At 53.5% G+C, this 27,221-nt stretch overlaps 13 protein-coding genes across 13 annotated transcripts; 6 read left to right on the top strand and 7 right to left on the bottom strand.

The window, feature by feature from the left end:
- Window positions 1–631: 631 nt before the first annotated feature.
- On the top strand, window positions 632–2,004 carry sun1 (SUN family protein UTH1; the record flags this gene model as incomplete). The annotated part of the gene is made up of 3 exons (XM_025721830.1): window positions 632–1,475; window positions 1,525–1,904; window positions 1,963–2,004. The coding sequence occupies 3 exons, from the start codon at window positions 632–634 to the stop codon at window positions 2,002–2,004; spliced, it is 1,266 nt and encodes a 421-aa protein (XP_025569268.1).
- A 1,173-nt stretch (window positions 2,005–3,177) lies between these two features.
- On the top strand, window positions 3,178–3,766 carry BO80DRAFT_291761 (uncharacterized protein). Its single transcript, XM_025715002.1, has one exon. The coding sequence runs from the start codon at window positions 3,282–3,284 to the stop codon at window positions 3,639–3,641; it is 360 nt and encodes a 119-aa protein (XP_025569267.1). The 5' UTR covers window positions 3,178–3,281; the 3' UTR covers window positions 3,642–3,766.
- Window positions 3,767–3,891: 125 nt separating this feature from the next.
- BO80DRAFT_460211 (uncharacterized protein) lies at window positions 3,892–11,057 on the top strand (the record flags this gene model as incomplete). Its single annotated transcript, XM_025722379.1, has 9 exons — window positions 3,892–5,419; window positions 7,288–7,332; window positions 7,393–9,500; window positions 9,548–9,839; window positions 9,884–10,041; window positions 10,087–10,362; window positions 10,408–10,707; window positions 10,752–10,896; window positions 10,951–11,057. 9 exons carry the CDS (start codon window positions 3,892–3,894, stop codon window positions 11,055–11,057), a joined length of 4,959 nt encoding a protein of 1,652 aa, XP_025569266.1.
- A 590-nt stretch (window positions 11,058–11,647) lies between these two features.
- On the bottom strand, window positions 11,648–12,125 carry BO80DRAFT_291819 (uncharacterized protein). Its single transcript, XM_025715003.1, has one exon. It carries the CDS (start codon window positions 11,972–11,974, stop codon window positions 11,717–11,719), a length of 258 nt encoding a protein of 85 aa, XP_025569265.1. The 5' UTR covers window positions 11,975–12,125; the 3' UTR covers window positions 11,648–11,716.
- BO80DRAFT_291747 (coiled-coil-helix-coiled-coil-helix domain-containing protein) lies at window positions 12,108–13,351 on the bottom strand. The gene is made up of 3 exons (XM_025715001.1): window positions 13,020–13,351; window positions 12,569–12,947; window positions 12,108–12,493 (listed from the first exon to the last, which is right to left on the bottom strand). The coding sequence occupies exons 1-3, from the start codon at window positions 13,216–13,218 to the stop codon at window positions 12,226–12,228; spliced, it is 846 nt and encodes a 281-aa protein (XP_025569264.1). The 5' UTR covers window positions 13,219–13,351; the 3' UTR covers window positions 12,108–12,225.
- A 171-nt stretch (window positions 13,352–13,522) lies between these two features.
- Window positions 13,523–14,627, top strand: BO80DRAFT_430328 (ankyrin repeat domain-containing protein). The gene is made up of 2 exons (XM_025720685.1): window positions 13,523–13,714; window positions 13,766–14,627. The coding sequence occupies exons 1-2, from the start codon at window positions 13,705–13,707 to the stop codon at window positions 14,515–14,517; spliced, it is 762 nt and encodes a 253-aa protein (XP_025569263.1). The 5' UTR covers window positions 13,523–13,704; the 3' UTR covers window positions 14,518–14,627.
- A 481-nt stretch (window positions 14,628–15,108) lies between these two features.
- On the top strand, window positions 15,109–15,928 carry BO80DRAFT_315529 (uncharacterized protein; the record flags this gene model as incomplete). The annotated part of the gene is made up of 3 exons (XM_025715069.1): window positions 15,109–15,268; window positions 15,312–15,444; window positions 15,490–15,928. Coding segments are annotated over 3 exons (732 nt in total), but the record flags the coding sequence as incomplete, so codon positions are not given.
- Window positions 15,929–15,985: 57 nt separating this feature from the next.
- On the bottom strand, window positions 15,986–17,454 carry BO80DRAFT_370008 (Zn(II)2Cys6 transcription factor; the record flags this gene model as incomplete). The annotated part of the gene is made up of 3 exons (XM_025716427.1): window positions 15,986–16,774; window positions 16,819–17,349; window positions 17,404–17,454. The coding sequence occupies 3 exons, from the start codon at window positions 17,452–17,454 to the stop codon at window positions 15,986–15,988; spliced, it is 1,371 nt and encodes a 456-aa protein (XP_025569261.1).
- Window positions 17,455–17,664: 210 nt separating this feature from the next.
- On the top strand, window positions 17,665–19,054 carry BO80DRAFT_469812 (thiamine diphosphokinase). The gene is made up of 3 exons (XM_025723041.1): window positions 17,665–17,992; window positions 18,060–18,139; window positions 18,229–19,054. Exons 1-3 carry the CDS (start codon window positions 17,872–17,874, stop codon window positions 19,024–19,026), a joined length of 999 nt encoding a protein of 332 aa, XP_025569260.1. The 5' UTR covers window positions 17,665–17,871; the 3' UTR covers window positions 19,027–19,054.
- Window positions 19,055–19,096: 42 nt separating this feature from the next.
- On the bottom strand, window positions 19,097–20,749 carry BO80DRAFT_395117 (uncharacterized protein). Its single transcript, XM_025717300.1, has 3 exons — window positions 20,460–20,749; window positions 20,164–20,406; window positions 19,097–20,108 (listed from the first exon to the last, which is right to left on the bottom strand). The coding sequence occupies exons 1-3, from the start codon at window positions 20,537–20,539 to the stop codon at window positions 19,394–19,396; spliced, it is 1,038 nt and encodes a 345-aa protein (XP_025569259.1). The 5' UTR covers window positions 20,540–20,749; the 3' UTR covers window positions 19,097–19,393.
- A 660-nt stretch (window positions 20,750–21,409) lies between these two features.
- Window positions 21,410–21,601, bottom strand: BO80DRAFT_370028 (uncharacterized protein; the record flags this gene model as incomplete). Its single annotated transcript, XM_025716429.1, has 1 exon — window positions 21,410–21,601. A coding segment is annotated over one exon (192 nt), but the record flags the coding sequence as incomplete, so codon positions are not given.
- Window positions 21,602–23,233: 1,632 nt separating this feature from the next.
- BO80DRAFT_469810 (putative mitochondrial carrier protein) lies at window positions 23,234–25,215 on the bottom strand. Its single transcript, XM_025723040.1, has 3 exons — window positions 24,779–25,215; window positions 24,391–24,688; window positions 23,234–24,336 (listed from the first exon to the last, which is right to left on the bottom strand). Exons 1-3 carry the CDS (start codon window positions 24,983–24,985, stop codon window positions 23,579–23,581), a joined length of 1,263 nt encoding a protein of 420 aa, XP_025569257.1. The 5' UTR covers window positions 24,986–25,215; the 3' UTR covers window positions 23,234–23,578.
- Window positions 25,216–25,492: 277 nt separating this feature from the next.
- Window positions 25,493–27,122, bottom strand: BO80DRAFT_430323 (uncharacterized protein). The gene is made up of 4 exons (XM_025720684.1): window positions 26,950–27,122; window positions 26,868–26,885; window positions 26,475–26,698; window positions 25,493–26,414 (listed from the first exon to the last, which is right to left on the bottom strand). The coding sequence occupies exons 1-4, from the start codon at window positions 27,015–27,017 to the stop codon at window positions 25,858–25,860; spliced, it is 867 nt and encodes a 288-aa protein (XP_025569256.1). The 5' UTR covers window positions 27,018–27,122; the 3' UTR covers window positions 25,493–25,857.
- Window positions 27,123–27,221: the final 99 nt, after the last annotated feature.

Raw genomic sequence — 27,221 nt, 5'->3', positions numbered from 1 at the left:
TCTTTGGTTCCTTTGGTTCACCCCCTGGAAAGGTCAGCGCACGCCTTCCTTGTCCCCCCCTCCTTAGTCTTTTCCCACCTGCACACTATCTTCCCCCCCCCCCCCCCCCCTGGACCACGGCGCGACTTTAGTCTTTACTCCTCCTTCATCTCCCTCCCGATTCCCTTTTCTCCTCGAGATCCCTCCACATTTTCCTGGTCTCCCCCAGAGCGTTTCATCTCGGCCCTTCGCCTGCTATCCTTTGCGAGTTTTTCCTATCCGACCAGAGGGAACTAGTTTCTCTCTCGCACGCTCTTTTTGGGAACCTGCTTCTCTTCCTTTCACTCCTTCAACTCTCATAAACCTTCTCGGCAATTCACGAGAAATTCCTTTCGTGTACAGACTTTGCAAGAAGCGCGCGACTGGCTTGCTGTGATTCGGTGTATGTCTTCCTCGCTCATTGTCTTGCCTGGTACCCCTGAGCCGGCATTGTGCAGCATCTTCTTCCCTCAGTATAGTTCAATTGTTATTGGACTGGGATCAAGACGCCATGTCAGACCGTCTGGTCGAGCGCATGCTAATCTTTGTTGATATAGATAGGTCCACTTGACGCAATACCCAACAGCTCGCGCCCCGTGCCATATCAATCAAGATGAAGTTCAATACTGTCGCCCTCACCTTGGCTACGGCCGGATCGTTGGTGTCTGCTCAGCACCACCACCAGCACCGCCACCACCACAAGCGCTCCCCCGAGACCGAGGTCGTCACCGTGCCCGGTCCCACCGTCACCACCTATGTCCTCGACGGAAAGGTCATCTCTCTGGATGAGGTTTGCGCTGGTATCCGCAAGGGAACTTTGACGTGGTCCGGAAGCGTTCCTGCGAATGCTTGCTCTTCCTCGACCGTCTCTTCTACCACGACGACCCCTTCGGCTACCCTCGCGGCTGCTGCGGAATTCATTGAGGTCGCCGTCAAGCACTCGAGCAGCAGCAGCAGCAGCAAGGCTACCAGCACCAAGACTAGCAGCTCCTACTCTTACTCGGCCAGTGCGTCCGCTAGCGCCTCCGCCAGCAGCTCGTCCTCTGCCACCGGTGTGGATAAGGAATTCCCCGATGGTGAGCTGGACTGCGACACTTTCCCCTCCGAGTACGGTGCCGTTGCCCTCGACTACCTTGGACTCGGCGGTTGGTCCGGTATCCAGTACGTGACCATCGTCGACGAGATCGTTGACACCATCGTGACCGGTGTCACCGGCGACTCTTGCATTTCTGGAGCCATGTGCTCCTATGCCTGCCCTGCCGGTTACCAGAAGTCCCAGTGGCCCAGTGCCCAGGGTTCGACTGGTCAGTCCGTCGGTGGTATTGAGTGCAAGAGCGGAAAGCTTTACCTTACCAACTCGGCTCTGTCCAAGAAGCTTTGCATTGAGGGTGTTGGCGGTGTTCACGTTCAGAACAACCTGAGCGAGGATGTCGCGGTTTGCCGTACTGACTACCCTGGTAAGCATCCAATTCGGCATATGTGAAGCACACGCATTAATAAGATCAGGTACCGAGTCCGAGACCATCCCTCTCGCTGTCGCCAGCAACAGCGAGCTTCACCCCCTGACCTGCCCCAACGGCGACTCCTACTACAAGTGGGAGGGCAAGACCACCTCCGCCCAGTACTATATCAACCCCAAGGGTGTCTCCACCGAGGTCGGTTGCCAGTGGGGTAACAGCAGCGAGCCCTACGGTAACTGGGCTCCTCTCAACATGGGTGTCGGTGAGAACGACGGCAAGTGGCTCTCGCTCTTCCAGAACAGCCCTACCACTTCCACCAAGCTCGACTTCAACGTGAAGATTGAGGGTGACGACCTGAGCGGATCTTGCAAGTATGAGGACGGTACCTTTTACTCCGAGACCGGCTCCAACGACTCCGGCTGCACTGTAAGCCCCTTGCATGACTTTCCTTCTCCCCTAAGTTCCCTGACTGATCTCCCTGCAGGTTGAGGTGCTCTCCGGCTCCGCCACCTATGTCTTCTACTAAAGGTAGACCGCTGTTCGGGTTGGTCCAGGTCTCCCGACCGGCTTGCAAATAGAAGAACTTTCATGCCTCTGTTCGTCTTGTTCATGATTCTCTGTCCAGTGCGCTTGCTTTCTTCTCTGTATCTTACTATATTGTCTTATGTGACTTGGAAAATATAGCCTCTGTCACATTTGTCACGTCGCCATTCGCTTGATGGAGACGATTGTGGTTAGACCTTACCTTCTCTACTGCAAAGTAACACTGATTTCGTCTTCTAGCCGCCATGTTCCTATTCCCCTAAGCAGCTCGGTCTGTGTGTCTCATGTTATAATCAATGCTTGTACAGTAGTTATGTTCATTCCAGTGTATTCCGTTGTGTTCCCATGTTGTGCAAAGGCCTCGATCGTAGGATATCGGCGGGGGAAGACCCGATAAAGTATGGGCGGTGGACACATTCCAGGGCATCCACATGCGTCATGCACGGTCTACTGGATCTGATATCACTGGCCCGGAATGTGCATAAGTGGAGCCATCGATCGGTGAGGTCTTCGAATTCAGATGGGTGGCATGTCAAACCAGCTGGCGCGGTGGTGACTGGCAGAGATTTCACTTTCGTCATCTTCTGAGGATCCGGGGGACTGGTTGGAATCGGTTCACATGCCAATGCTGGGCCGGGGTTTAAGTAGGTTGGGTGCTTGCTTCATGGCGATTGTTGGCGCCCGGGTGGTTACATCATGAGGTGATATTTTAAGTAACGCAATGGCGATGGTGGTGGTTGGGATGGGGCGGACACACCATTGAATGGGGATTATATATCGGGGAACTAGGGTGATGATGGCATTGACTGGGGGATAAGGTTCCGGAGGTTTGCCAGGTTCCTGTCACCGCACGGACGGGCTGCGCGATCAGAATGAGAATGGTGAATTCGGATGACCGGTTGCCTCTGAGCTGTTCGAGAAGCACACGAATTCGGTGCGGTCTTACGGAGTCCTAGACGAAGTCGTCTCTTCCACCCCCCCCCCTCCCCCACCGGATGAAGGCAAACAGACATGAACCGTCCGGGACCGTCAGTTCGAGTCACACACGCTAGTCCCAAAGGGGTTGGCGAGTCACGATCTGTACGAAATCCCTGCAACGTGCACATGGCTGGGCTCTTGGGGGCAAGGCGGCGGGTCGTCATTGGCCGAGACAGATCACGTGACCAGGCGCGCAGTCACGGGGACCGTACCGGACAACGCGGAGCACATGACTCCTAGACCCGGAGACGCGCCTCAGTCATCGGCGAGGCTATACTTTGTATGAATGAACCGTATACTTCCTTACGCAGGGGACAACAGGAACTCAGGGCGCCGCCAGGGTTGGTTCCCCATACCCCATACCCATCCAAGCCGGCTGTGCAAATTGCATACATAGTTTCGGACGGTCCAAGAGCGAGCCTGCGCGAGTTGAGTGGTGGAGCTCTCGACCCTTGTCGGCGCCTATCGAACGCGTCTCGGGCTGTAAGCGTGCATTTCCGCGCTGGAAGGACCAGACGCTCCGTTCCGGCAGGCATTCCACCACACACCATCCTTTCACCCTTTTCTTCAATGTTTCTCGTTTTTGCCTGGTCGTCTCCAGTTCGTGCCTCCCAACCTCCTGGCCCTCGTCTTGGGGGGTGAAGCCTCAAAGTTCCTTCCCTTTCATCCTTGACACGCTTCATCTTTTTGTCTTTCTCTTTCCTTCGGGGACTCTCTCGTGAATCGTTCCATAGACTAGACATTCCTCCCCTAACCTTGTCTCGACGCGACTAAAAAAAAACTCAATTGATCTGTTTTAAATCCTCTGCCCACCCCCTCTGGTTGCTGTTCGAGTGGTTTTAGGAATCCGTCCTCGGGTCGTGCCTGGTACGACGGCCTACCCCATAACATCATGGAGTCTTCGCCTCCAAGGAGCAGCAGCCTGGCTGCTCCTGTGGCAGGTGTGAAGCGTCCCGCGGCCCTGTTGCCTGCTTTTGAGCCATTGAGCTCGTCTCCCTCACTGCCTCGTCCACAGAAGCGTGTAGCACGCGACAATCATGGGATTGTCTCGACCTATCCTACCCCCGTGCCGACCTCGTCGACTCATATCATGTCCTCGTCCCCCCCTCGAATGGCCCTGCCCCGGACGGTTTCCCGGCGTACGTTTACCTCATCCAGCTCCGAACGAACCCCTCTGTCCGCCGTTCCCACTATCATGCTCTCGGAGAGCGGGGAGCCCATCTTGATGGGAAGATCTAGTGCCTCGTGTCATCACCAGCTGGCCGCCAACCGGATGATATCACGCGTGCACGTCAAGGCCACCTATAAGCCAGCACCTAATCCCTTCGACCCCGATAGAGTGGAGATCATGTGCATGGGATGGAATGGGATCAAATTGCACTGTCAGGGGAAAACATATGACTTGGCCAAGGGGAAGACCTTTACCTCGGATATCAAGGATGCTGACATCATGATTGATGTCCATGACGCCCGGGTGCTGGTCCAATGGCCTCAACATGACCGGAAGGATTATGCATCGACCGACTCGGAACAAACCTGGGAGGAGTCTACCCCCAAACGTGCCGCACAGTCCCGTCAGAGTCTCCACGAGAGCCCCAATGTTGAACGGCAGCGCCTGGCGTCCCCGGTCTCGCCGTCGCCGGCAGCGAAGTCGTTGGTGCCCCCATCTTCACCCTTATATACCCCGACACGCTCGCGCAATGCAGTGGTTGTCTACGAAGATGAGGCTTCTCCTGTTCGTCGCAACAATGAAGATCCTTTGGTCCAAGTCACGCGGAAGTCTTCCATCGTTGAGGATTTATTCCAGAGCTCACAGTCCAGTGACTTGAGTGACCTGAGTAAACAAGATGAATTCTCTGACCATGACGAGGAAAATGACCCGATCATCCATTCCTTTGGCCCTTTTGGTGACAATATCCTTCCTCGCATGGCCTCCTTTACGGCGGATGAATCCCCTCTCCGGCCTGCACGTCCCCGCAACCAGGCTTCCGCCCAGCCTCTCCAGCCCGCCAAGAGACAACCGTCCAAGGCGAGCGAGTCCGTGGAGAGCTTGACAACCAAGCTGGAGCCCCTTGACGAGAGCTTTGAACGCGTTCAGAACCATGCGGTCAACCAATTGGCCTTTTCACGTCTCTCGTCGACGCCATTTTCGACCATTCTGAACAACCTTCCCCCCACCTTGTGGAAGCGGGATAGCCACCACCGAGAGGGCCCTTCCAAAGATGAGATCCGCGCCATCCTAGATACCACCAAGTGCATTGGCAAGGTGGCCCGGGAAGGCAAAGACGCAGCGGGAAAGCCTTTGGAAAGCGAATACTATTACATTCCTGACTACGATGAGGATGACATGCGACGGGAGGCAGTCGTGCATGATCTTCGTAAGCCAGGGCTCCGTAACTGCCGCAAGCAGCATAAGGTACGTTCCCCTGCCGCTCGACGAGAGTCTAGCTAACCCTCATAGCAATACTTCTGGCGCAAACCGAAATAAAATACAAAACATTATCTGCTAATATCTGACACGACTTCTTGGATTCTGAGTACATATTTGCAACGTTCCCCTTTTCTTTCAAGGACTCGCATAGCGTGGCGTGGGCATACCCTGTCGATTTTCTATTGCTGTATGAAGGTGTATGATGACGGCGGTTCCTTTCTTCTTGCGTTCTGTTCACGGTCCCAAGGCAGATGTATTGTTTGTCCACGTGCGATGTCCACCATGTTTCTTCTGACCGCATTGACCATTATGAGTCAGGGTCTGCACATGTGGGCGCCCCTACTTGTGTCTTGTGCGACGTCCGTCAACGATTCGTCACCGACTTTCTTTTGTCCGTCATGGGGGTTGGAATTTTGTCCCATCCTGGACCTCACGACTGTATGGTATAAGTTTCTAACAAAAGCTTTCATATGTATGATAATCTCGAGTATATCGCGTAGACGGGAGCATCCATGGGTCTCGATCAGCATCACGTGCCGACTTGCAGATGATGTCTGGATGACTTCAGGTCCAACCCTTGATTTGTATCCCCTGGTGTCCAGGTCCTTCCTATCCAATACGCAGCCGGCTCGATGTCTTGGCCGCATTGAGACGTCAGCCCACATAACTCGCCACGGTCGATGCCAGAGATATAGACCTGTCGCAGACACCTTATCGCTGCTCTCATATCTAGCACCTCTCTAGCTCACTAGCAATCAACCATCTACAACCAACTCAACATACCCAAGAATACAAATACCTAACCTACCTCCTACCATCCATCTACCATCTACCATCTACCTACTCTCATCAAACCCCTCCAAACCACAACCACAATGACCACCAACACCACCCACGATATCCAACCCCAAGACCCCCTCCCCAGCATCCCCTCCACCTCGACCTCCACCCACACTACCGAAGAACCCCTCCCTACACACCCACATCAAGATGATATCCACCACCCAGCATGCATGGAAGACCCCAGCAGCCGGATTCTAGGCAAACCGGTGAAACCGCCCGTGGTCCGACATTATAGTTGGAGTGAGGAGGATCGGAAGCATGCGCTTCAGGCGCGGTTGTTGGATCCGGAGGAGGGGAGGGAGGGGGGGTTTACGGAGGCGTCTAGGGGAGAGGAGGGGTGGGGGGTGGTGGGGGTTGTATTGAATGAAGTGTGATGTTGTTGGGGAGGGGATGGGATGGATGGTGAAAAGAGGGGTAGGTAGCAGGTATGGTAGGGTTGGGAGAGGGAGAATGTAATGCGTTTCACCTATGAGGGTATGGTAATGTGTATTCCAGCTCAGTTGATAATGAGTAGTAAGAGCAAGGAAGAAAAGGGAGAGAATGTACGAGCCGACTCCGTACGGAGTATGGCATAGCATCGTTCCTTGGAAGGCCTAAGGGTTACAGGGTAGATAGCAAACTTCCCCTCCGCCTTCGGCCCACCTCTCCAGGCTCAGCGTGCTTCTCTTCACTCAACTTCCGTCCGTCAGTCAGCCACTACCAGGCTTGGATCGCCCCCCTCCCCCCTTGACGCCCGAGACATTGCGCGTCTCTTGTGTGTCCCTGCCCGCTTCACCAATGTGGCGTTCAAGTCACTTCAGCGTTTTCCTTTCCCACTCTTTGAAAGGTTCCCTACGACAGTTGAGTTGAAATCCACCCACGCGCGGATTGCGGTGACACCGCACGGCGGCAACCAACCAAGCAAACAACCAAGCAATGGATCGTCATAGAAAGCGTTGGTTTCTCCACTCGGTTTTTTCATCTTGAGAGCTACGCCGACTAACGTTTGTTGTTGTTGTTGTTGTTGCTGGACAGGCGATCTCCGTCTTCTCAATGAGAGGGTGTGGGCCGGCGAGAGTGGTATTCTCTTTCTCCCCACCTCATCGGTGATGACTCGGGCTCAAAACTAACTGCACCTAGATGTCTTCCCGACCAGCAAATCTCTCGATTCAGCCCTGAAGAAAAACACCGCTTTCATCAAGCGTCTCCGCACCGGAATCAACGCCGCGGCCCAACAAACCTTCCTGACCGATATCCGCACGCTCTCGCTACACAAATACCTATCGGAAATCATCTCCGCCTGCTACGAAGGGCTCTGCAAACTCAAGTCGCCCGGGGAAATCGCCACAGGGGTGGAGATTACCAGTGCGCTGCATCAGCGATTCGGTCCTGGGGAATTCACCCGTCAGATTGGATGGTTGCTGGGGCGGGGTCTGAGTACGCCGGATAAGGGACAGTTGAAGGCGCTTAGTCAGGAGGTGCGCGAGCGTGAGGAGAAGGAACGGTTGTCGCGGCATCGGGTGTTGTTGCGGGTTGTGACGGAGCTGTGGCTGGTGGGGGTGCTGAAGACGTTGGATGATATTGAGAAACCGGATGATGTTGGGGCGAAGGGCAAGGATGGTGTGGTTGGTATTGGTGCCAAAGCGACCGATGGGCCGGTGAAGAGGGTTCCTCCGGCAGCTGGGAAAGATGGGGATAGAGATCCGGAACCGTTTCCTCTGGAAGTGTTGAAGGACCTTCTGGGACATGATCGCGATCACTCCAATCTGCCTCTTGCGGTTCTCTTCGTGAAGAGCTTTAGTTGGGATGTGCTGGGGGTGAAGATGGTTGAGGAGGGTAGGAAAACTGTGGAAGCTGATGGCGCTACGACTAGTGCTTCGGAGACTGTTAACGGTGGCGGCGAGGGTGTGGACGAGACGGGCGACGCAGAGAATGATCCCCCGCTTACTTCGGAGAAGGTTCAGCTTCGGTTCAAGCATATCCTCAACCGGTATCTGGAGGATGTCAAGGCGCATGTGGTTCGCGACCAGAGAGCGTTGGCCGCCCAGAGCCGTCGCAACGCCGAAGCCTACGTCAAAAGCGGCGAAATCTTCGAAGACCGCCAGGCCAACTTCGAGAGACAGACCAAATCGCTGGAGAGGCTGGTTGCCAATACCCAGGTCTTGTGTGAGGTTCTGGGTGTGGAAATGCCAGCTTTGGCGGAGAAGGAGGCTGCTGATGCTGGCGCGGGCGGAGGTATCGGCCTGGTGAAGGCGAGCGAGTACTTGCGTGGACAAGGCGAGGGCGCCGGCATCTGGGAGGACGAAGAGGAGAGACGCTTTTACGAAAATCTGGTCGACCTCAAGGGTAAAGTGCCCGCGGTGCTGCTGGAGGACGGCAAGAAGAAAAAGACCGAGACCGATGAGGCAGGGAAGAGGAAAGATGAAGGTGCTGATGAGAAGCCAGAGCCGACTGGTCAAGCCCAACAATCCGAGGAAAAGACATCGGACGCCGATGATCAGTCTATGGCTATCGCCAGCAAGACCGTCGGAGCTCAGGTGGATGCCCTTCTCGCAAAACTGCCCGATCTGCAGACCAAGGATCAGGTGGACCAGCTGGCACTAGACTTCTGCTTCCTCAACTCCAAGGCATCGAGGAACAGGCTCATCAAGGCGGTTTCGGATGTTCCCAAAGGCCGTATCGACCTTTTGCCACTGTACTCGCGTTTGGTTGCAACTCTGGGACAGTACATGCCCGATATTCCTCAAGGTCTTACCACATATCTGGATGAAGAGTTCCGGAGTCTTCAGCGTCGCAAGTCGAAGGAGTTCCTGGGTCAGGTCCGGATGAGCAACGTCCGTTATCTCGCCGAGCTGACCAAGTTCGGTGTGGTCCCGGAGCATATAATCTTCCATTGCTTCAAGGTTTCCTTGGACGACTTTTCTCGCATGAACATTGAAATCATTGGACATCTCCTGGAGAACTGTGGACGCTATCTGCTTCGGAATCCTGATACCGCTCCAAGAATGGCCTCTTTCTTGGAGACTCTCGGACGGAAAAAGACCGTCCAGCATCTGGGTCAGCAAGAACGGATGATCATTGAGAATGCGGTCTACTATGTCGATCCGCCACCGCGACCTGCCATTCAGCAGAAGGAGCGCACGCCCATGGAATCCTACATCCGGCGACTGGTCTATCTGGACATGAACAAGCGCAACTACACCAAGATCCTCAAGTCTATCCGAAAGCTTCACTGGGAGGAACAGGATGTGAGTATAGCCTGCTAAGCAGGTAGAAAATGTGGCTAATAAGATAGGTGGTCGACATCTTGGAACGTGTCTTCAGCAAGCCAGTCAAGGTCAAGTACGGCAATATCCACCTTCTCGCCATCCTCGTCAGCGCCCTGTACCGGTATCACCAGGATTTCGTCATTGGAGTGGTGGACAACATTTTGGAGCAGATCACACTGGGTCTAGAGCAGAACGACTTCAAGTTCAACCAGAAGCGTGTCGCCGAAGTCAAGTACCTGGGAGAGCTCTACAACTACAAGATGATCGATTCGCCGGTGATCTTTGACACCTTGTATCGCATTGTTACGTTCGGTCATGGTGAGTCGTCGATGCCAATTTCCACATGGTCACTAACAGCGCAGAAAATGGCACGCCGATGCCCGGAAAGATCAATCCGCTCGATTTGCCGGACGACTTTTTTCGTGTCCGCCTGGTCTGCACCCTCCTTGACACCTGCGGTCACTGCTTTGATCGGGGCTCTGCGAAGAAGAAGCTTGATTTCTTTTTGACTTTCTTCCAGGTATGGTCTTATTCGCTCAAATAAAGCTATATCTAACTCGACCAGTACTACATGCATACCAAAGACCCCCTGCCCATGGACATTGATTTCCTCGTCCAGGATACCTTCTCGATGACTCGTCCTCAATGGAAGTTGGCAACGGATCTGGCCGAGGCTACGCAGACCTTCAGTGACGCTGTGGCACAGAACTTCAAGACGCAAGATTCCGAGAGACCTGCCGAGCCTGACGAGGACGATGCCGAAAGCAGCTCGTCGGATGAAGGTCTGGAGGAAGATGCGATCCCTGAAGCGGAAGAGGATCAAGAGTCCAGCGATGAGGAAGTAAGTTATCAGTTCGACAGTAATGGCCTAGTGCTGACAAGTCAGGTGTCCGGTCCAAATGAGCAGAATGGCGATAGTGAGTCTGAAGAAGAGATCTTTGTGACTCGTCAAGAAGAGGAGCGCGACCCAGAGGCAGAAGCCGAGTTCGACCGCGAATTCGAGAAGATGATGGCGGAGAGCATGGAATCTCGGAAATTCGAACGCAAGGGCGTGTTTGACATTCCTTTGCCGATGAAGCGCTCTGGCCGTGAGGCTTTGCTTGAGAACGCGCCCTCGGAGGCACCTAAGCCCATCGCCAATACCATGGCTTTCTCTCTAATGACCAAGAAGGGCAACAAACAGCAGGTATGGGTGCCAATAGCATTCGTTAAGACATGCTGACCGCCTAGACTCGCACAATCGACCTGCCCTCTGATTCCACCTTCGCCGTGGCCATGAGAAGTCAGCAGCAAGCCGACCGGGAGGAGCAGCAACGGATCAAAAACTTGGTGCTCAACTACGAGATGACCAATGAAACCGAAACCAACACCGAGGGTACGACCACCAACAACTCCGTTGCCAAAACCAAGCTAACCTCCCCATCCCCAGCCGCCGAGAAACGCTCCCCCCATCGGGACACCAGAATGGACAAATCCAGCGCGAACCGGACTGCCTTCCGATCCCGCAAACTCCAACTAAGCGACGTGAACTGGTAGATGAGTCCTGAGACATCAATATGGGTTCGACCTCGCAACAAGTCCTCACGACTACACCCACGCTCTTCCAACATCAGCGTCAGTCATCCAGCAGTGGAGTAGATACCTAGTCAGTTGTCGCAGTCACGTACCGGGGGACAGATCCCTCACTGAACCTGTCATTCACCACCGACGTGCAGACAATCTGTCTATCAGTATCAGTATCAGTATCACGGATCACCGATAGATCGATGTTCAACATGGCTATCGTCTATGATGTGATGTGCTGTGATATGCTATGAGACGAGTGCAACAGGCCAAATCATCTGTTCAACACAGTGATCCTGTGCGGGTTTCTCAACCATACACACATACATGGTAGGTAAACAGGAGATTCAGCGCAGGGGTCTCGGCATCGATCACATCTATTCCCATTGCCTAATCTAGGAATACACATGGGGTCATTAGATTCTGCTAAATCTAGATGCGATGTGATATGGTAATCCCCAACCCCATGGCAATTGCATTAGCTAGGTATCTCATTTCACATCATGGACATAGAATATCATCTACTAAATACAATACGAAATTGAAGGATTACTTAATCATATGTATGGCCTGTTCTACTTTAGAAAGAAAAAAAAATAAAGGAAAGAAAAACAAATCTATGTCTATTGTTTCTACCGCGTGACTTCTGCCTCCTGCCTCCTTTTGACCGAGATGCTAAACAAACGGAACTGACGCATGAAAGAAATGATAAGGAAATGAAGATAAAAGAAAGGAAAGATACAAGTACAGGTACTTAGATACAGGGTGGAGTTCAATAGAAATAAGCAGGAGGGGAGGATAAAGAGAAGAGTTGGGGATGGGGGAATGTGATTGATGCAGATTGATGAAGCCAGAGCAGAACCTGATACTGGAATAGCGGAGAGGAGCATAACCAGAATAAGAGAAGCAAGAACGGAATAGCAGAGAGAGGTGTTGTATAAGGGTATAGGGTATAAGATGAGAATTTGAAAGACCAAATCAAATCAAATCATGCATATAATAATACATAGCCCCGATCTTACAATCCGGACCCCCCTTCTCTTCCCCTCCCTCATGTCTTCGCTGCTAATCACATGTTCTGATTAATCCAAGCTTCTCGCCAATCCTGTCGGAGGTATCGTATGTATTGCTCCGGGTAGCACTATTTCTCGGCATCATGGGCAGCCTTAGGAACCAAGGCCTGGCTCTCAGCCAGCTCACCCTTCTCCGCGAGTTCCTGTTTCGTCTGGGCGACGATCTCCTGTGCCTGGGCGCGCTTCTCCTCGGGCAGAGAGGCGGCGTCGATCTGAGCGGCCGTCACGGGCTGCTCGTCGGAGGTCTCGGGAGTAGCGGGAGCGGGAGCGGCCTCGTCGTCTTCGAGCTCGGCCCCGTACACTTCAGGATGTTGTCTGAAGCAGTTTTGCATGCCCCTATTCGGTACCACATTAGTATTCGTTCCTCGCACACGATTCTGGTTAGTCAGGTAGGAGGAAGCGGCAACGTACTGGAACTTGTCAATGCAGTCAATACCCTTCGGCTCTTCGGACGAGTACACGAAGCAGCTGAACGCGGCCTTGAACTCCTCGCCACAAGGTCCGTGGGCCATACCACCCAGACACGGGCAGTCCCAGTTGATCTCGCCGGTCTCCGGGTTGAAGGCACCTTCCTGGCCGGCCTCGGCCTCGAGTTCCTCGGGGGACATCAGCGCGGCGTCGGAGGGGGGTTGCGCATCTTGTTGGGGGGCAGCGGGGGCGGGAACAGGAGCAGGGGCAGGGGCCGGCGTAGGAGCCTTCTTCTGTTCACGGATCTTGGGCTTGACGGAGTCGAGGGTGAGGGTGGTGTTGGGTTCGACGGAATCGGAGTCGGTTTGCGAGAGGAGGGAGACTGGCTGTCGTTAGTGGGTTTGGTCCGGCGCGGTGGGTGGCAGGGGAGAGGGAATTTCCCGCGGGCACCTACACGACGGGGTTTGAGCAAAGATTGGGCTCGTGTTATAGTAGTAGACGGCGCCAATGGCCAGACCCAACCGGGCAGCGGTGTTCTTCCAACTCCTCGGCTTGGAGTCTGCGGGTGCGGTGCTTATCAATCGTCTGCTGGCCGGGCCACGGACGGCGACGGCGGGCGCGCGGAGAATGGCTCTGGGTGCGGAACGAAACATGGTGTGCGAGGCGAGTGAGGAGATAAATGGAGAGGAGACCAGCGAGGAGGGGGGATGATCACCGCGAGGGGAGCGTCATGAATCGGACGGAGAAAGTTGGATGGAAATGCGGAAGCAAAGCAGGCAAACCAACAACCGGCTGGCCAACCAGCCAGCTTGGCGCTAGATGCCTCAGGCAGACACTTGCCCCTTCGGGACGCAGCGGTGGTCACGCCGGCATTGGCCAATCAAAGTCCCGCGCGATACGCTGTTGGTGCTTCCCAGCGCTCTCCTCCGCATTAGATCCTTTTTCTCCTCCGAGTCTCGCGGTGGTGTGCTCGGTCGAAAAAAGATGTAAATAAGAACCCCTCCCGAGTCTCTGCTCGGACAGAGTTCCTGTGCGATTCTCGACACCCTCAACTCCAGCCGCAGTCCTTCCTCCGCACGCTGTACATACGAGATAGTACTGGAGATACATACTAATACGGACAAAGTGCACTATACAAGATGCCTCCCTGTAAGTCCTACGATTCCTGGTTGATGTTCACACCATTTCTGACTCCTCAAGCTTTCCGCATGTCCAGGACCCGGTTCTCGCTGGAAACCATCCTCCTCGTGTTTGGATTCTGCAGACCGATCGAGCAGTGTCTGTTCCTGTTTGCTGCACCGGAGCTCATCAACGTGCTGCTCTCGAAGCACCTCACGACGCGGGAGGACAATGGTGACACCACCTTGCACCTCATGGCCAAGGACCAGGCCCAGGGACGGTCCAGACTGATCGCCCGGGCCCTGTTCTCCCGGAAAGACATCGACGTGAACGTGCCAAACGGCAACGGGAAAATTCCCCTGGTGTGTGCCGCCCAGCGGGGGAATCACTGGTTGGTCAAGCTGCTGCTGCTACGGGGCGATTTCAACTGGACCATGTTGGACGCCTTTTCCTTCACTCCGCTGGTGTGGGCAGCCAAGAAGCAGGACAAGGCATTGATGAAAGCCCTCCTGTCTAACAGGAACATCCGCCTCAATGAGTGTGACGTCTTCCGGCGAACGGCGCTGTCGTACGCGGCCGAGTATGGGAACGAGGGCATGGCGCGGCTGTTGCTCCAGAATCCGGCTGTAGATGCCGAATGGAGTGATGAGACTGCCCGATCGCCGTTGTCCTATGCGGCTGAATCTGGCAGTGACAGGATTGTCGAGCTGCTTCTGGACCGCGAGGAGGTCAACGCGCACTCGGTGGATTCGTATATGAAGACGCCGTTTGGCTATGCAGCGGAGTACAACCACATTGGTATCATGTTGGTTCTGAAAGAGTGCGAGTATTGAGGTTGTTGCAGATATGCAGTGACGGAGTGCTGTTCTTGGTTATGTGCCCGATGATTGTATTCTCAGCGGTGTTGCCAGCAGATGTATGCAGCTTATACTAGTGTAGTTAATGTCATATGCTCACGCAGTTCTATACCATGTTCCATTGTAAGACATCCGTCAGCCCGAGCTTCGTCAAGGCGCTGAGTTCGAACACGAGAAGACCCATCAGCAGAGAAACGCCACCAATGCATTTTCACTGGACAGGCAACAGTCGTAAGAGCACCAACTTAAGCGATGTGACGAGAATATCGGGATATGTCTCAGTCCCCATTGGTCGGCTCTGCTTTGACGCTAAACCCAAAGTGGTCATTCATCGCGATGTCTCCACCAGCCCTGAGATGGCTATGCATATACCATCAAGAGAAGGTTTTGCGCAGGAGTGAGAAAAAATGTAAGAGAGATGTTCGCATATATAGCTAGCCCGATGGGCTTTGCTCTGTCTCATATCTTCGTCCAGTCGTTTACTCAAATCCTTCCAATTCAGCTTATTAGTTGCGTTCCAACATGGCAAACAGTTCTGTCTTCACGATTTCTCGCGAGAAGCGCTACATCGCTATCGCTGAGATCATCATATTTTCGGTCATCCAAATTGTTCAGTTCCTCATGAAATTCTCCCAGGAATGGCGGTATTGGCATCACAACAAACGCAAGAGCTATGCCCGTTGCTTCATGTATTCTTGGTGGGGAATGTTAGGCATTTTGGCCCAGCGTATGTATGAAGATCCCGTCACGAGCATGACTGACAGCCACAGTTCGAATTGCTGGGTCGGCTATAGTGATTGCCAACTCTAGGCCAGACCAGTCGTTGCGTATCGCTGAAACCGTCTTACAAAGCATTGGCCTATCGCCGCTTTTGTTTGAAGTGAGCCTCGTGCTTCTGCGAAGGTATGTGAGCGGACTCAGAAAGAGGATGAAGCTGATAAGTCGTAGTGGACAGTCCGGTCGAACCGGTCCTGGAAACTCCCGATATCCCAAGCACATTCGGTTTCTGCTCCACTTCTTCCGCTTTCCGGTCTTCATATCTATTGTTTTGGCTGTGGTGGGTGGGCCTGTCAGTATTCGTGGGTGCACAGATGTCGGGGCAGCCGTCTTCGTTGTCACGTTCGTTTTCGTATGCGGACTTGTCGGCTGGCTAGTTGCGAGATATCGGGCTGTTCTCCCAGCTGCCGGATACCATTGCGTGTTGATAGTGTTGACGGCTCTTCCCTTCCTGGCAGTCAGGGTTGCCTACTTTCTGCTTGGCGAGTATGGCTCACAGAAGTTCAGCCCTGTCATGGGAAGCGGAGGCATTATGGTTGGAATGAGCCTGGCCATGGAGATTTTCATTGTCATTATCCTGCTGCTGGCTCGTGCAGTGACAGAACCGTTTTTGCCTGTGAGCTTGGAGAACGAACCGGCGGCCTGAGACAGCGATAGAGCTGAACGGTCACCCAAAGTTGTGCGGGTGTACTGCAGCATAAGCTTTTGAAAGCCTATGCAAACAACCTTCAATCCAAAGTTTCGTTGTAGGATCTGGAACTTCATAGGCTATTCTCAATGCAAAGGCCATTCGATACGGACCTAGGAGGCCCTGGGCGTTGAATTCAACTGATTTGCAGATCTGGTCGCGGAAGAAGACCATCGTAGCCGCGTGCTCACCAGGGGACCCACAGACCCTCAGGATCTCATACAAGATGAGCATATAGGAGTAGTAGCTGCAGAAAAATGTCGCCACATTCTCGTCCGAATACCACAGGACGACTGGGTAGAGATTGTCACCGGACGGCGAAAGAACCTCATACGGAACGGGCGCCGCCTGAGAAAATCGATCATACCATGCAAGCAGCTTGCCTTGCATGGCGAATGTTTGCGCGAGCAGATTGGAAACTCGTGCGGTCGTGCTCTGGCTGGTATGGTCTGCCTCTTTGAGATCGTAGAGTTCATGTATCAGACTTGGCGCATAGGTGAAGTAGGCAAAGAACTGCTCCACCAAACCGTCAACTTCTGCCGAAAAGCCTGTGAACTGCTGCTCCATCACCGAGTGCCATTCTCTCGAGGCTAAGAAGCAGCTTTGACCGGAAAAGAGAGAGTGCATGACCATCATGCCGCGAGATGCTTTGAGCAAAGCTTGATCAAAGGCATTCCGGTAGCAGGGAGGTCCTCGAATCTGCACCAGCTGGCTCAATGCTTGGGCATGTTTCATCCAGGCATCCCCTTCGTGGGTATTGGTAAAGAGCTAGTCGTGTGAGATACGCCTGACCTAAGTAGATTAGGACTCACCTCATACAGGCAGAGTAACAGGACTGCGCAAAACACTTCAGAGGAAAGACACTCCCGGGGTTTTCCCAGAGACACACGCAGCCTGTACAATGCCTGTCCATACGCAGACTTGGCATACTGCACCGCCGCCAGATTCTCGCCCATCCTGCCAATATGATGGGCGGCAAACGATTGGATCGTCAGGTCCAGCGTTCTATTCCGCCCGTAGACGGCGGGAAGAAACCTGAACCAGCGCGAGATGACATGCGCCGACGTTGCTGGAAACGGTCTGGAGAGCTCGAGCACCAGCGTGTCAAGGCTTTGCATGACATTCAGATTGGCGCAATTCACTGTCAATGCCTGGACCGCCAACGCATCATCGGCGGTACCTCCAGCATCCCGGCAGCTCTTCTCGCTCAAGTTCTTATTAGTCGACTTCACACGACGAGAGCGAAACGGCTTCCCTGCGACAATCTTGAAGCCCCGGTTATAGCCAGGACAGGGGGTCCCATAAGTCTCGCATCTCCGACATCCAGGGACTCTCTCATCACACTGTGACATCAGCATGCATCTCTGCCACATCTCTATCAAGAATATCACACCCACCTTGACTCGACGCTGTACACAGCGCACGCAGCCCTTGCTCCGAGCCACCATCTGGAGCGATGTGCGCCGTCAAGGATGAGGGACGTTGAATACGAAGGCTACGAACCAATGGACGAGCCGGGCGGATTTAGTCAGCGTGGCCAGGATGAATTCTCCAGTGAGGGGCATCGATCGCGTGCCGATAATCATCATATCGTATCATCGCCTCTAGTCGCAGTCTCACAGTGAATTGAGACCATCTCATTGAATCTCTCCGAGCTCCGTCAGGAAGCAAAAATTCCTCCGGATTGATACCGTTCCGAGCAACGCTGAAAACCAACCCCACGTGCCCCTCGCTATCTAATCGATATCGATTTCCCCTCCATGATCTAATATTTACTACTATCGATCGCCAACCATTTATATCTGCATATATCCCCCCTACCCTTAAGACGCCCTCATCCAGCCAAGACAGCCACCACGACCACCATGGAATGGGACCCAACACAATTCTTCCGCGGCGACAGCGACAGTCCCCCCGCGCCATTCGCCCTGCTGATTCTCAACCATCCAATCAACGAGAAAGCCTATGATGTTTTACAAAAACATGGTATCTCCACCTACCCCTACCATACAATACCATTGTAAAAAAAAGGCATAACTAATAACCACAACAGCCATGATAACCGTCTGCGTCGACGGCGGCGCCAACCATTTCTATGAAATGATGAAAGCCAAAGGGAGGGAGAACTCTCATGTATGCATCCTTCCTGTTGCAGGACATACATAATATCACTCCAATCCGCACCCCCCCCCAAAACATAATACCACAAACTAATAAGAGAGATTAAGCACCCAAACATCATAATCGGCGACCTCGACTCCATCCGCCCCGCCGTCCGAACGCACTACGAATCCCACGGCGTAAACGTCATCTATCATCACGATGAATACTGCACGGATTTTACCAAAGCGTTACGGTATATCCGCGCTCATGTGGATGAGATCTTACCGTCCACCAGTACCACCACCACCACCACCACAACCGCTATCACTAACGAGACCCAACACCCCCCCAAGAACGACAACGAAAAGGGCAACGACCTCACGATCCTCATCCTAGGCGGTCTAGGCGGCCGCGTCGACCAGGCCTTTTCGCAAATTCATCATTTGTATTCTCATTCCACCGACACCACCCCCGAATCAACCCAAACCCGAAACAAAACAGGCCATCTATACCTCATCTCGGAAGAAAGTATAACCTTTATCCTCCATCCAGGGAGAAATATCATCCGTACGCCGCGAGCGAGATGTATTCCTTCCCCGTCTACACCAACACCAACACCAACACCTACTACCTCTAAAAATACCAAACAAACAGCAGAGGAAAAGGAAAAAGAAGAGGAGGAGGAGGAGGAGGAGGGGACCTACCTCCTCGAAGAAAACGTGGGCATGATCCCCCTCCACGGAATCGAACGCATCACGACAAAGGGATTCCAATGGGACGTGGAGGAGTGGGAGACGGTGATGGGGGGGCAACTGAGTACGAGTAATCATATTCGGGCGGAGGAGGTGGAGGTGAGATGTGGGGGGGCATTGTTGATGACGTTGGAGTTGGCGGGGAGGTTTAAGAGGGTTATTTGATTCTTCGTTTATATATTTACTATTCTATTGGGGAAGGGTTAGTGGGGGGAAGGTTAAAAAGTGAGGTATAGATATAGATATGTTATGTTAATTGGCATCATCATTCCTACCATACTAAACTAGATAGTTAAAATAAAGAAGTCAACTCACCAGCGCCATTCATCTGAAGCAATAATCACACGTAGTAGCTAATATCTCCAATCCCGCTAGACGCCTGTCGACCCGAAACCAAAGACAAGGTACCAAGCACCAGAACCATCCTATCCAGAGTTGCCTCCTCTCTAGATCATCCTGTACTGTGTCCTTTCACTGACCTAATGAAGGAAACAAACCTCCACTCAAACGACAATGCTGCTGCTGCTGCTGCTCACTTCCGCAGAATAGCCTCGTAGAGAGTCCCAATCACTCCAATCGCGCAGCCTGCCACTGCACCATACACCCCTCCCGCGAGGGATGCCTCCAGCCGTTCAATGGTCAACCCCTCGTAAAGTCCCCAGAAAGAGAACTGTTCCACGTAAACGATATATGCGATCACGGCCTTGGCAATGTAAAAGCTGAGAGGATCGAAGCTGGTGTGCGCAAAAGGACTGCGACGCGAATGGCTGCCTGGCTGCGCCGCCTGCAGACTGATGTTGAAAAAGTACGCGGTGGTCAGGGGCAGCACCACACTGGTCAGCAGCCACAAGGTCACCGTCGCCCAGAAATAGCCTTCAACCAACACGAACAGATCGGGAATCCAGACCTGGTAGTCAGCCATCTGCAGCGACGGGGGAATCTTCAGCGTGGTCACATAATACCAAGGGACCACCGTCTGGAAGAGGCCAATGGACTCCAGTGCCAAAAGTAAGGCCCCGAACGCCTTGACGCTGCTAAGGTTGGAGCGGAGCGAATCGGTCCGCTCTTGGACTCCGGTCCCGGACCACGTCTCGCTAAGAAACTTGCCCCACGCGGCTGTTTGGCGATCAATCGCATCGGTGACGACAGCCGGGGAAGGCGGTAGCTCTTGCACCAGCGACGCGATCGCTGGCGGTTGGATGCTCACCAAGGTCTGCCCGGGGGTCTGGGGCAGTTCGGATTCCTCCCTGCAGGCGCATGTCAGCAAAGGCGATACAGGCACGATCAAAGGGGGAATCATACGATGGCGTGCGCTCCTCCAACTTGGCCTTGGTCGTCCTCCGGCGCACGGATCTGGGCGCTTCAGAAGGCGACGGTGATGCCTCCACCTTGGGGACTTTCTTGGTCGGTGAGTATTTGCGCGGGGACTGCAGCAGACGCTTGTAGTAGTCTGCCAGTCGCGTATCGTTTTCAAAGATGGATTGATTACTTTGGAGATGCTGGTCTAGGGCGGCCGCGAGGTCGGGTTTGGTGTAGTCGCCATAGCTATCAGTTGTTAGGGACAGTACGCGCAGTCCATGACTTGCAGAGAATCTTACTCCTGAAGGTCGGTGATATCAGCCCATTCCGCCAGCTGGGGCTTGCGCAGTTTCTGAAGATACGATAGACCGTTTGACATGATGACGATGGTGATGCGCGCGGCTACGGATCCACGTAGACCATGCGACAACTGAACAGGCTGGGGGGATAAGAATAAAGGAGGATGAAGAGATCAGGCGAGATAAACAAGAAGGACAACAGAGTTGTATGGAGCAGAACAGCGAGTCGCGAGGCTACCGGTGGAGGCCGTTGAGGTCACGGCGGAGGGGGCCAATCCAGGCGGCGGAGGGGCTGACCGCATCCGGCTTTGTTTACCATAACATCACCGCCCGCCGCTTGGGTTCTTTGTCGCCCCCGGCTAGGCTGATTCGGGTTAGTGTCCGTTCCCCGCGGGAAATCATCTCCAAAGAATTGCATTATCAGACCACTACCTAAGATTACGTTTCTTCAAGCCCTTCGAGTGCTGTCCCGGGTGCGATGCGGTTACCTTCCTCATAATATAATATAAGCAAAATAACTAGATTTAGTTCTTGACTCTAATAGTGAATGGCCCCATCTTTAGAAGCCACATAATAAACATGGAGGTACTGTAGGGATTGTCGCGAGATCAGAGAATGTGATTGAGGAAATGAGGTGCAGATGCTCTTCAGAAGTCTGAAGGCTCTAGGTGTTGAAGTCAATGCTATGTCAAACTGTCCCTTTTCACCCGCTAGCGCACTCTGTACAGCGTGAATCGAAATGATGATACCGCATTCCAAACTTCTTGGCGTAGCAGAGAGGGACGATGGCACTCCCGTCGTGGGTCATCCTCTATATTCTCACATCTGATCAAAGGCTGACCAACATGATGTAACGGCACAATGGCATATACAGTGCTTAATACAACGAACACCCGACGGAAAATTGGAAGCTGGGATAGACCAGATCAAGACTTCTCAAATCCACCGTCCTATGACTCGGCCGGAGCCTTCTGCTTGTAACGGGATTTGGAGTTCCGTCTTCGCGCAGATGTCTTTTCTACTCGCTTTCTTTCCTGATCAGAAAATATGGTGGAGAGCATGCCCTTGGTATCAGTTTGGTCTTTGTGGGATTGATGGAACTCCGTTCCTTCGATGCTGGCGTATTTGATACTAGGGTCCTGAAATTATTAGTGTGGCATTCGGTTGTAGATGCAGAGACCTATTTATGTCTCATGGTCCTTATAGTAGGTATCAACGAGGGTTGTATGGGTGTGGGTCTAAAGCTGCTCAGCAAGCACGTCCCTTGTAGGAGATATAACGGCGGACTGTAAACATGCTGGCATGGGATCGAAAATTGGGGTAGACCATGATTAGGGATGACAGGTAGATCTGGGAAGAACAAGAGTCCGACACGAGACAGCGCGCGACATGATCGTGTTTGAATAGCCTACTTTCACTGTTAGCACCATCCTTTGCCCTTGGAGATAGGAAGATGTCCTGTCGAAAATGTCTGAGTCTTGGAAAGATCCCCTTGGCGCCTATTTCCAGAGAAAGTAGCTGGCGGCTAGGACAAGAACGGATGGTCAAGCAGCTGTTTGGCTGTCTTGCGTTCCTCCCACTCCGCAATCCCACCTCCTTCTTCTCCTCCACAACTCAAACATCATCCACATAACCCCCAATCACCTCCCCAACATCCATCCCCAAACCCCAAGCCCCCACTCTCCAACAAAACCGCCCAACCCTCTACCGAATCCCCACCCGCGTGCTCAACCCCCAGCGCATAAATAAACCCCCACTACCTCGTTCTCCTCATCACCAGCACCTTCACGAGCTGCAGCAAGGAACACCCTCGGCATCAAACATCCAGCGCGATCCTCGCCAAGCAGTATATGCTTCTCCAACGTCCTTAAGCCCATGGAACAGCCAGCTGAATCCGATTTCCCGTCCTCCACAGTGTGGCTATAATTTCCCCATCATTAGAGGCAATAACACTATTTAAACTCAGCTATAGAGAAGACAGATACCCAGAACAACAAAGAACCCCGAATGGCAGTGCATAAAGCCATACCCCATCCTTTTTTATAATAGAATAAACTCCACCAGACTCAAGCTCCGCACCCCGCAATTCCGGGTACGCGGAGGGGATCATTTCTGAGTAGATTCCGCAGGCCGCAGCAGTGCAGAACCGATATGGTATTCTGCTGATCTTCCCAGTTTACAGAATGCCAATGTGGGGCTTCAGTTCAATTCAGATGGGTCCGGAGGGACAGAATGTTCTTTTTGATCGAAGTCTCTAGTCAAAGACTCAAGGTACATTGGGTGGACTGTATAGTCCAAAGGGATAGAATACGTATCAGTAGTAGGGATTGAACCTGGTGAGGGTGAGTGCCAGTATCCTCTTCATGGGTGTGCATACAAAGGAGATTTTTGAGACAAGGCTTTGGCTCTGGGTTTCCTGCGAGCCCGCATGACGGTGGGATTGGTTGGAATTGGTCGTCAATGTGCTACCCCATGCCTTGGAGGAAGAGAGAGATGTTGGTTGAATTTGAGCTTGAGCTCCTCTCATCTAGTTACCCCGGAAGTACTACTTAGTCAATACGGAACACCGGATGGGAAAGCGGACCGAGGAACTAAACTGGACAGATGCACCGCAAAGGTGATTGGATGAGATGGGGAGTATACAATCACTACGAGATTCTTTATGCATTGCTACATGTATGTCGAGTCAACGTTCTGGACAGCTCAGTGAACGAAGCAACCAGACAGACCTGAATATAGAAAAAAAAAATACCAAAGGGATAGTATAATACATTGCATTATGTAGCCTTCTAAGTCTATCAATATAACCGTACATGATAATAATTTAAACCACTTCGTATACACAACATGGCAACCCGATCATGCAATTGTTATCAACACGCCGAAAGGTTAGGAGGGGAATGGGAATCCAATAATTAGAAACAACACACGAGGAAAAAGGAAAAGAAAAGGAAAATCATGCCACACACCCCTCGGGTTGCCCCCTTCCAACATAGCCGTCTATAATGCTCATACTCCGGTTGTGGTGCGGTTTCTTTTTATCTACAACGGACAAATGTCTATGTCCCTGACATCCCTTCGGATGCCATATGGTCGGGATTGCAATCGCAGAGGCTGGCTCACAGAGGACTCAGGTTTTCTGCCCCTTGGTAGGCTTCGAGTTTCTTCAGGAGGTACTGGTACATGACCAGCATCGTTCCGCTCTGGATACTAGTCCACACGCCACGGGGGCCGACGCCACGGAACCACCCGGCGATACCCTCGGTCTGGTAGATCATCCTCAGGCCAGTGATGAACGATGAGGTGTCCAGACGGGGAGCGCCCGGTGGCGCAACTGATGTCGAAGCACCGGACGTGGAGATGGGCCGCGAATGTGTGCGCAGGTTGGACGTCGTATGCGACGACGTATGCTGCCGAGGGCTCTCTTTCGTCGACGCGGGCTCGCCAGTTGACTTGGGTGCATGCGTCGAGGCCGGGCTCTCCGGGTTCTGTTGGGTCTGGATGCGGGTCTTGACAACGTCCATCGGGCAAGTGATGACACCGGCCATTCCACCAGCCGTAACCGCAGTCAAGATCTCCAGGCCCAGTCCGATGTCCCGAGATCCCACCCACTCCTTCGCCAGCCGATGTTCTTGTTCGTAGAAGGCGAACTGCAGCGCCGAGAAGGGAAGGTCACGGTAGATGGTAGCCCGGTATCCGTAGAAGAGTGCGCGGAATCCCTCCTGCCGGACGATCGTGCGTAGCGCATCCGTGGTCGAGCGGTAGTTATATCCCGAGTTGAAATGAGGGTTGTTGTAGCGTCCCTGAAGCTGCAGTCGCGTCTTCAGGACCTCGGAAGGGACGTATACAACGGAGGCAGCCAAGTCGGCGAAGAAACCTAACGCAGTTCGTTAGCATCGCACACCACTACTTCGGGCAGAAAGACACCCACCTCCGGACAGATACGCCACGTTGGCGTTAATACCCGCATCCAGCATTTTGCGCTTGGTGAATTCATAGACACCGAAGAAGATGACGGTTCCCGGGAAGGAACCGAACAGCGCTGGAGTCACTCCGCCATACAGACCACGGAACAATCCCTCCTGTCGGTAGATGGTCGCATAAGACGAGGTCATGGAGGTATATTTGGGAGGAAAATGCGGATCGCCTTGCTGTCGGGTCTTGACCGTATCTAACGAATGCATGAGCATGTCACCGCAAGTACCACCGGTACCTCCAGCAAGCATTGCCTATATCCACGCCATTAGTTAGACCGTGGGCACAGTGAAGTATCCAACTCCAAGTCACGACCAAGCTACAACATTGCAAGAGGTACATACGTGTAGATACGGAGGACGAGGCTCCTCCTCGTCCACAAGGGACGCCGAGTTCTGCGCATGGTCGCTGGTTGCGCTTATCGGACCGGCGGCGTGGTAGACATGGTTGCTGGTCGCCACGGTGGATAGCGGAGCGGGTGCCGCAGGGGAATCGGAAGAAGGTGTCTCTGTCGTCGTAAACAGGCCCAGGACACGCGAGGTCAAGCTCATTGCAAGAATACCGCAACCCACCGGATCGTGGTGCGGGCCAGACCACGGGGGTTGGGATGCGGCGACTTTGGATTAACGGAAGGACGCCACCCCGAAGAGGAATGGGATGACGGAAGAGAAGAGGATCGGAGAGAGGGGAAAGGAAGGAATCCGGGGTCAATCAAGAGCCAACAACGGTTGGAGGGGGAGTCGTGAGCATCGCACCTCTCGATGATAAAAGATACTTCGGGCATAGCCAACGCCCGGGAGCCCAAAATTTCGGTCGGTTTCCTGTTTTCTCCGCCGTCCGAGTTAGAATGGCGGCCTCAGGCAGGTCAGCCCTTGGATCTTCGTGCGGCCCTCAGCCTATCGATGCGCTGCTGAGCCACGCCCAGGCTGTAACTGGATCGGATGTCTGATCGGACCCGCCGACCACCGACTGCGCCAACCCCGATCCTGGCCGAGCTACAGGCCAGCCCGGGCCCCGATCAAAGGTTAAATACAGCCACTACATAGTACGGACTTCGGTGGAGCGCTTTACAGGCTGCTGTCGCATTGAGCATATATAAGCAATAAGACGTATTCAAGGACAAGAAAGCTGCTGAGACATTCCACATAAACTCCCTCACTTCCTCCCAGAACAATTAAGGTACCATCCCTGAGGCTACTCCAGTCTTGTCTCCACTCTCCTCCGCTATTCACAATTTTCATTGTTCGTAAGATGGCCGCCTTTCTCACCAAAAGATGATACCGTAGGCCGTGGCATTCATTAATTGCTCGGCATCCAGAAACAAACGGCTCCCACCAAGTTATCTTTGCGACGTAGGTCGCGGGGTGATTCAACCAAGTCCGTTGTATATCCTGGAGCCACCGGGAGCCGTACTGACGGCCCTTTATTGGGGCTTCTTAGCACCAGCTCCGGCGCTCAACCGGTTAAGATCCGTAGCCTCGTAGGCCTGGCCCACGAACCCCTTGAAAGACTCCCAGCCCTGGCGCACGGCCGGAGGAGTGCTCTGGTGAGACACCGAAGCATCGACTCTTGCAGTGAAATGGCGGACAGCCTGCTGGACAAAAGAGCTCTGGGCGTATCTCGCGCGGAAGAAGGCCAGGTAGAAGAAGAAAAGGACAAAGCTACCCTTGGAGAAGGTGAGAATCGCCAAGGCCAGGCGGAAGAGGAGCAACATCTCCAGCTGGGCGACCAGGTGCATGCTGGTGTCATAGTACTGCTTGACAAACCGTCCAATGGTATCGGCCAGGGGGGACGACCTAGGGGCGGGCTTAGGAGCGCTAGAGGTGGGCGAGCCGGGAGCAGCAGCACCCTGGGCGGGGCCCTGGATGGTGGGAATCAAGTGGGCACGGGTATAAGTCGCAACGTGGAAGACGGAGTAGACGCTGAAAGGGAGCAGGGCCAACGCGACCTGGCGCGAGTAGAGCCAAACCAATGCCATGCCTAACATTCGCATCAGCTACAGGTACTTCACCGTTTACTTAATACCCCGTCATCACTTACCGAGGTATTGAACATTCTCATCGCCAGCCAGCTTCAACACAATATTAGGGATGCTGCCCTGGAGACGACCGCGGGCAATGTGTCCTTTGTACACCACAATGCCGTATGTCGCGGCAGCGGACACGAACGCAAGGCGGTAGGCCGCCTGCGCCGAGGAAGAATAGTAGTTGAAGGTGATGTATGACAGAACATAACGGAGGACGGAAAGGAGCAACGTCACATGCCTGTGATCCGTTAGCGACTAGGTCTGGTCGGACGGTTCAAAAGCGAGAGCTGCTGGGGATGGTGCAGTAGAAAAGCAGGCGGACAAGAGCCAAGACCGCAATTGCCCAGGTGGTATCATGAAAGGCAGTCGAAAGGGACAGCGTGACGTCTCGCAGGAGCGGAACCTACCCAGCAAACCAAGCAAATCTGAGCAGAAAGCAGGCGATGTTAGCACATTCCGTCGAGTGGTTCCGAAACACGCGACACATACTGCAATGTTTGAGCCAGAGCCTTCAGCCTGTCAGGCAGAGGCAGGTTCGAGGGAGGTGGAGGAGCCATAAGGACCGATTGAAGTTGGACGGTAAGGGTCTCGGGATGTCGTGAGAATAAGGATGAAGGTAGGAGAGGCCGGGATCACAGGGTGGAGAGGAACTGCTGCAACGGAGCGGCCAACAGCAGAAGGAAGGGAAGGGGAAAGGGAGAAGAAGGAACGAAGAAAGAATCGGGGAAACTAATTGAGCGGTGGACGGCGACGGATATCCA

The sequence above is a fragment of the Aspergillus ibericus genome (genome assembly GCF_003184845.1).
Source record: "Aspergillus ibericus CBS 121593 unplaced genomic scaffold BO80scaffold_93, whole genome shotgun sequence".
In the NCBI taxonomy this organism is placed as follows: Eukaryota; Fungi; Ascomycota; class Eurotiomycetes; order Eurotiales; family Aspergillaceae; genus Aspergillus; species Aspergillus ibericus.
This window is presented reverse-complemented; position numbering and strand designations above follow the sequence as displayed.